The sequence below is a fragment of the Diadema antillarum genome, unplaced genomic scaffold (genome assembly GCF_040938485.1).
Source record: "Diadema antillarum isolate AM-2024a unplaced genomic scaffold, OU_Dant_1.0 seq00001769_RagTag, whole genome shotgun sequence".
In the NCBI taxonomy this organism is placed as follows: domain Eukaryota; kingdom Metazoa; phylum Echinodermata; class Echinoidea; order Diadematoida; family Diadematidae; genus Diadema; species Diadema antillarum.
The window spans coordinates 9,069-17,591 of NW_027272450.1; the positions used below are offsets into that span (position 1 = coordinate 9,069).

The following is an 8,523-nucleotide window of genomic DNA, read 5'->3' on the forward strand; positions in this document are numbered from 1 at the left end:
TGGATAGGACATCACTTCACTGTTTATCTGACCGTTATCAGAAAAAGTCATTTTCACCAAAATTTCAGATACAAGGTCTTGTCACCCCAGTGACGATATAGGATTTTGCAGAAAAACCATGTACTTCTAATAACTGAAGGTCGAACGCTTTTCTCTTGGAGAAATTTCTTGTGACCAAAATCATCAAGAGGCTATTTGAATGCTTGTCATGAGCACCATTTTGAAGTGATATGCGCAGTCCCAATTGTGTGGTGGCACTTGAACATGGTGTTGACTCTTCTTAGGTGGAAAGGATTGGCAAAGGGTGTCCAAAAAATTAACAGTCGTGGGCAGCACATGTAGTGGTGTAACCAGCCCTAACTGCATTTTATTTTAGGGTTTTACAGAAAAGTTCAAGTAAGGAGAATGTTGCCACGCAGGAATTTTGAAGTGATAGCACGATTTTGAGGGCAGCAAGTTAATGGCATTCAAGGAATAATTTGAAGACGGCTAATGGAAGAAGTGTAGAAGACTGCACAATATTTTGCAGTGCACGCTAAAAGTGGAAAGAAACTCAAAAAGACTTGAAATGAGAGATGTTAATCATCTTGTAGTGAGCGAGGTAGAGAGTATATTTCTTTTGTACAGGCAGATGACAGATCTGCAAAATGTTCCGTTGAATTTTGTGAAATAAACAAGCTAGAATTCAAAAGAAGTTTGTTTCTGATCTGTGTGTGGTGTGATCCAATGAAATCAGAATTATTTCATGTTCAGTGGACAACACTCATAGTACAGTATGTACAGTACTTGTAGAATGAAACCTCATTTTATAGGGCTTCACTTTTAAGCGAAAATGTTTCAGTTACTTCACACAATGAGAATGCTGGGACTATTCGAGGTTGGCTATACATTATTGGTTTCCCATGGGTATGTCAAATTGCCATTTCAGCCACATGAGATATCAAGGATATTATAGAACAGGTAGCGAGAATCCTGCGATCTTATTGATTGAGAACTGTGTGGATTTTCTACTGGCCACACACTGCCTCACAGTGGTAGACATGTTATCGCACACTGGTAACAGTTTCGCGCACTAACAAGCGTTTGCGCACTCAGTACGAGATGCCTATTGGCTGAAAAATCATGCATCCAGTACTTTTGCCATGCATCCAGTAATTACTGAATGCATGGTTTTGAAGTACTGGATGCATGATTTTCGGGTTTTCGTCTATGGCAAGCCAAAAGGAAAGGCATCCAGTAAATTTGCCGTAGGGTGACATCGAAAAAAGGAATTTTGGCAAGAAAATTGTCCCCATTCTATCACACAGATATGATGCACATGTCTTTTCGTGCGTCAGTCGGAATAGTGTGCATGCGGTAACTATGGAATTTAGCCTAAACCCACTTGGCTTTGCCTCGTGGGTGAAGCATTCCATAGTTACCTTATGCACACAATTCGGACTGCCACATTCAGACCTGTGCGTCATTTGTATAGTGTTACACTTTCCCTGAAACACGGGAAGTCAGACTATATCATATGTGTGACAGATATTTGCTTCCAAGTTATTACATGTACTGCCTCCCTGCCTGGAGACAAAATGCTCTCCTTTGGATAGATTTTGACAAGGAAACCTGCTTCAAAGGAGGCCATAATTCTCATCTCTTGTATCATTGAACAAAGTCTAGTAGATGGGACATTATACGTGTAGTAAAAGTTACTTTCCATCCTAAAGTACATGATTCAGCGAACGTTGCATTCTGCCGACATTTCAAAGAGACTGATATGCTATCGATGTTGCTGGAACCCCCCACCACCTTTCTTTTTCTTGACTTTTCATCCCTCTCACTTCTCTTCTTAAAGGGTTCGTACAGTTTCGGTTGAGATGGGGTTTCAGGTTTCCAGTGTTTTTTTTTTAATCATGATATTTTTGAGATGAGAAACTTCATATAAAATATGAAAGAACATATAATTCTAAGAGGAGATTCAAAGTTTATTTGATGAAAAATGGTTTTGAAATGGCTTAGATATCCAAAAGAAAGCAATCCTTATAAAAGGTGGGACCCACCTTTTACATTGTATTAGGATGGCTTTGATTTACTTTGTTTTTGGATATGTCAGCCATTTCAAAACCAATTTTCATCAAAGAAACTTTCAATTCCTCTTAGAATTGTATGCTATTTACCATTTCATAGAGTGGTACAGCTGTAGCTCAGTATCTCGCAAAAAGTTCAAAGCCGAGTCCTGCTTTTAACTTTTTGTGCGAGATGCTGAGAGACTGCTTTATGAAATTCTAAGAGGAATTCAAACTTTATTTGGTGGAAATCGGTTTTAAAATGGCTAAGATATCCAGAAACTAGGTAAAATAAAGTGATCCCATACTGATGTCGATAGAAAATCATGACAACAAAGACAAGTTGATCTTAGATAAATTGTTCACATATTCAAGACTACTAGAACTCTAAAAACTTATGTATTCATAAAATTATCTTTCTCTCTCCCTCTCACACACAAACACACACACAAACATGTTAAGAAGTACAGTATATATATATATATATATATATATATATATATATATATATAACATTGTACTTCAGTATGTTAACCCTAACAGGGCCAGGGGCAGAATCCGCCCCCCCCTCGACGTTTCGCACTATAATTCTGTAACGCGAGAAGGCCTCGTCGCGAGGCTTCTTGACTTTCTTCATTCAAGTCTCGTGCAACTTTCGAGACCAAATTTGCAACGTCCGCGCATTTTTTTTCGAAGCCACGCCCATTTTTGTAACGGCATGTCGCCCCAAAACGGGCACAATTTTGTGATTTTGTGTACATTTCCTATGGAAAACAGTGCTCTGTCATGAAAGTCATAAAAACCTGATTATTTTTACAATTAATCACTTTCATTGATTAATTTTATGCTAATTATGGCAGAAAAGTGGTCAGTGACAATTTCCAATAAAAAAACAAAGAAAAACAAAAGTTGAAAAACAATGAAATACATAAGAAATTCTGAAAACATTAAAATACATAAGAATTGAAATGAGTTTTAATAGTTTTTGTGATGTACAATTGTTGAATATGCTAAAAACAGATATACAGACCAAAAAGTAGACTCTCAATGCTTTTAATTAGGCTAAAATATGATCTTGAGCATAATTTGCATAATTAATTAATTTAAATTAGAAATTGATTGTTTCAAAAAATCTTATGACACAATCTTGTAGATTATGACGTGGGGGGGGGGGGGGGGGGGGGATATCCGTCCCCCCTTTGGTTTAAGCATGGCCAAAAAAGCCCGGCCTGATTAGGGTTAAATCATGTACCGTACATATTTGGTTAAAACCAAATAGAATAGTGATGACAGTTAAAAAAAAGAAAAGAAAACCCAAATACACTGTAGGTGGTAATAAAAACACAATATCAAAAGTAGTGACGCCAGCACAAAGTCTGCTGCTACTGTGGATTAACCGTATCCAATATTTTGAAGGTATTCCCACAAGCAAAAAGGTATTGGGTAGCTCATACACAGGCAATTATGTAATCACATGATAAAATCTGTTATCCTGTTCCACGGTAGATTTACATTGTATTTTACTACGTCAAACAAAACCAAAGAAATGAGGCTGTCACATGAAACTTTCATGCCTAATGTAGAGTACTGGCATAATTTTTTTTTCTCCATGATTTGCACCTTCAAGGAAATGATGCTGCAAGAAAGAGATACATTTGTAGTATTTTGAAAGGTGGTGACATGTAGAAAAGCCAAGGATGTCATAAACTTATCTTAATCTAAGTTCGGAAATCAGAAAGATCTGTATAAATAAGCAGTAACTACTGTAATGAGAATTTAAAGTTATTGCTGCTACCTGTAAACATACACACGCAGTCAGGGGATCAAAACAAAACATCAAAATTTCCTATGAAGGTGTATTTTCATAGTCTGAGTGACTTTGTCAACTTGCTATATACCTCAACATGATCACCCGCATCAACATCTATTTAAACATTTTTCTAGTTTTCTCCAAAAGTATGAATAAGCTGCAAATCTGCAACCCTTTTTACTAAATACACTGTATCATGTTATAATGCACACACCCTTATCAAGCGCATTGTCCATGCATTTCTTGCATAAGCTACATTCTCCAGGGCAGAAATTGCAATGCTACAGTCTTGCAGGTGCATTGGCTACACGACAGCTGCTAGAAGCTGTTTAAAATATGATGACACAAGTTTGCAACCTGACACCCCATCCCCAGACAGTGAAAGACAATATTGCAGTATCAACTACTGCTTTCCATGCTCCTGGCTATCTGACTGACGTGGTCCCGCACTGCCCTGTCCATAACGGCGTACATGTCCTTGCATCCACTGCTCGCTGTGTCCAGCACCTTTTCCAGGTGGTCAACGTGCAGCGGAGAGTCCATCTTGAAGAGCGCAATTTGTTCCGACTTCGGGAGCATGGCGACGGTCACCACGGGGCCACCCTGCGACTCCTCGAGGTAGCTCACGTCGGCAAGGGGCGTGTCGTTGATGAAGCTGGACGAGCACGCGCACACGTAGTCCTTCATCGGAATGCCCGCATCGATGATGGCCAGCGTGGCTGCATTGACACTTGCGCAATAATTGCCTCCATCAGCCTGAAGAATCTACAGAATAAACATACGAAAAGACCATAAATGTATATTCCACTGTGCACTCCACAGTGACACAGAAATATGGTATACATTAACCATTCCTGTTCATGTCTAGCTGATTTTCACCCATGATTGAAAGTCTGAAAACTGAGCATCCCACACCAAGTCAGGGTTTTAAAAAATAAAAGCTCTTTAAATTTTTTTTTCCCTTCACATGTTACTCTGGACATTGTATCACAATACATTATACACAAACAATTCACTAAATTCAATTCACTTTTCTTCTCTGTGCCTTCTACAAGATCGGCTTTTATTTTCTCTGTCAATATACTATAAGCATAATGCATCATGACAACATAATGTTAACAGGTTTGTTGCAATGTTTAATCCTGTAGCCACTAGTAATCTGACAATGACTAAATTTCTGCAGTAGGGCAGTGAGATTCCTTCCAAATGCTTCACAGTGAGCTTTGATTTCTGACCCTGGAGACAGAAAGGATGAAGTATGACAAGTGAATTCACTTGTCACTGACATCTGTTACATCATAGCTTATGCTATTCTTCAATAATACAAAGTACAATGTATGTTGTGTGACACACTTCATAAAACACTATTCCATACTTTAACTTCAAATAATGGCAATTGGTATGATAGCAGCGTGACAAAAACTTATCACTGCAGGGAATGTTCGATAATTTATTCATTTTTTTTTTAACCATAGAGGCTGCAAATACTGTACATTGCATTGTACAATAACTGAATTTCTTTGTGAAATGGGATTCATGAAATTTGACATTGACCACTCCGGTACTACCAAACAAACTCAGACACATCAAATTTTGGACAATCTAAATGAATTTCAGTGACACACCTTATACCAATATCAAGTTTTAAACAAACAAAAATGAAATGTGACATTATTTTGAGAGTAGTTGTTCCTTTTTTGGGACAAGGGCTTTAGGACAATTTATTCTTACCCCCCCCCCTTTTTTTTTGGGAGGGGGGTGGCTTTTTTACCCTTTGAAAAAATAAGTCCAATCAAAGTGAAAGTCTGTAGATATTTAAACCGAAAACAAGTTAGACTGAGAAAATATACACAAACATTTGGCAGAAACCCAATGATTTTCTACCTGAACATAGATGTCAATCTGAGATCGAGGGTAGAGCTGTGTTTCTATGGTTGCCTCGAATGTCCTCTGCAGGTGCAGTGACATCTCAATGGATTTGCGATCCCCCGCTGGACGCTTCTTTCGCTCGTTTGTGCTGAAAGTAGCCATGCTGTACTGACAGTTGATGGTCACTTTGTCATGTTGGGGTTTATTTCTCCCTCCCAGCACCTAAAATAGAAATGCACATGATATGAAAGATATCAGCAACATCAGGTAATACTCCCTCAATTATAATCATATAGACGATATACAAAATAAGTTAAAAATGGTTGGGTTTGGTTGTGGGGTGTGATATTCATAGTCAAGCTGTTTCTTAAAAATGCATGTGCAGTGTAGCATGTGGTTAAGATTTCTACTATATACAGTATGTGAACCTGCTACAAGTCCTTTTCAAAAAATGAATATGCTTAGACAGTATCAGCTTATAGTTATATCAAGGTATCAGGTTAAAGCAATGATATTGTGCTAAATCTGCAGTTGAGTTGGTACAGTTTAATATGAAACCTTTTGTTTATATCATACAAGCAAGGGTATTACATCTGTTAGTACTGGTAGGACATCATATTGATAGCAGTATCGATTTCAGTATGTGTCCTGCAAAAACTGATCATCCAAAACATCAAACAAATTGTTGTCACCTGTTTCTACCACCAGTCAACAGACATATTCACGGCATTAGTGCACTTTTGTATCCTTCATCGTATTTCAAACTCCACGTGCCTAAATTGCATCAAAATCACAGGAAATACTTTAAGCCCATTTCCAATCACTCACAAACATTTGAACAAAATAGGTTATCAGGAAGCGGTATTATTAACATTGACTTTCATGTCATCGCTCAAAACATCTCATTCTTTACAAATGATTGCAATGTACACAGACTGCGCAATCTGAAACTGAAGATGGTCATCTAACATTATGCAGTGTATCTTTCAAGCAACCAGGGGGGCATTTCATGAAGCTTTTTGGTTGGATTTTTTTCTGACAAACTGTTACTTGTATAAGCTACTGAAATCCTTGCATCTGATTGGCTGAATGCAAATTTGTCTGACAAATTTGTCGGAAAAACGCTTCATGAAATGCCCCTAAGAAGCTAAAAAAAAAATCAATGTACAAAATTATGACAAGTTGAAAGAAATCTGTTGAGAAATGCAGTTCCTCATACGCACAAGAACACACACGAATTGACACAGACAGACAAAGGCAGACATTTGAACACACACATTTGTCAATTCAACTGACATTTTTTAAACTTGCCACATAGGCCACAAATTCTGGTTTTTAGCTCCCCATCAATTTGACTTGAAAGATTCATTGCATAATATTAAATGGCTAAGCTAACTTCAGTTTCAGATGGTGCAGGCATAGTGCGCTGCAATCCCTTGCAAAGAGAGAGTGACTCAAGTGATATATTAATTATTATGTCTTTTCTGATGAGAGATGACATGAAAGTAGAAGTTGATATCAACGCTTCCTCAAATTTTTGTATGGGTAGGTGACTGGAAATAGGCTTTATTTATCAATGTGTTTTATTTCCCGTGATTTTGGTGCGATTTGATTGATTTTGTAGAATTTGATAAATTTATACGCTTTTCTACAGTGGCCTTATGTGAAATGTGGAATATGTGAAAGAACATTTAACATTGAGCTGTGAATTTTTTTCAATTTGTCTCCCTCTATTAAACAAGTAACGGAAAGACTTCCTTATGTACTCCCCACTATTATACACCTATTGTATGAGCTTCCTCTGAAGTCCGCATTTCCCTAGGACACCGAGATGAATGTTACCCTAACTCTAACCCTTGGCCTAACCCTAATCCTAAACTAAGTAAACTCTAATTCAATCCCAAAGCCACCTAAACTTCTTCATGTTACTTTCGACATAACGGGGGGGGGGGGGGGGGGGGGGGGGGGGGGGGTACATATGGAAGTCTTGCCCAAGTAACAGTGTTAGTTTTTATTTACTTTTATTATCGTCGCCTGTCTCCATGTCTTCATTGCCAAGTTTGTTGATTACTACATTAATTAACTTGGCTATGACTCAACGCTAATCGACTCTCTGATTCTGGTTTGTGTGTAGGCACCAGTGGACTTAGCTCAGCAGGATCTGCAGGCGTATGACCGAAGGTCTAACCTGTCCTGTTGTACTGACACCACACTAGTATTGTCTGTATCTTATCTTCGACATGTCAAGAAAGTGAAGGGTGCACGGTGAAGTGCAAGTGGTACAGCAACTATACCAACATGAATTAAAGCGTATGGGACTGAAGCCAATACAATAGATGCATACCTCATGTGGTCCATAAACGGTAGCAAGGACCTTAGTATTTCCTTGTTCCATGTAAGCAGACCCATCTGCCTTGTCAAAAACTCCTAGTCGACATCGGATCTTCCTCAATTCGGATGGTCGGCGCCCATCTAGCCGGAAACCCTCATCGGAGAGCAGCTCAAGCCCGGCCATTACTTTTCTTGTGGTACCGCGGTATGGTACTAGTACGCTGCTATGCAAAATGTATACACATATACACGGTGCCGGTGTACATCAAAGATCCGTAGGATCAGGATCATGCACACACGTGTGTACTTGTATCCCTGCCTCTCTCAGCCCCGGCCTCACTGGCGGTAGCGCGAAGCCTTGTCGATCGTGACAACAGTCCCAGTCCACGCATTGCGAGTCGACAAACCGCTGACCCCAAAAAGATAAAGGATCCATGCAGGGAGGTGGGAAGAGACTTCCCA

At 38.9% G+C, this 8,523-nt stretch overlaps 1 protein-coding gene across 1 annotated transcript; it reads right to left on the reverse strand.

Moving 5' to 3' along the window:
• Positions 1-4,260: 4,260 nt before the first annotated feature.
• On the reverse strand, positions 4,261-8,260 carry LOC139712178 (exosome complex component RRP41-like). Its single transcript, XM_071624017.1, has 3 exons — positions 8,075-8,260; positions 5,746-5,952; positions 4,261-4,626 (listed from the first exon to the last, which is right to left on the reverse strand). Exons 1-3 carry the CDS (start codon positions 8,243-8,245, stop codon positions 4,261-4,263), a joined length of 744 nt encoding a protein of 247 aa, XP_071480118.1. The 5' UTR covers positions 8,246-8,260.
• Between the last annotated feature and the right edge of the window lie 263 nt (positions 8,261-8,523).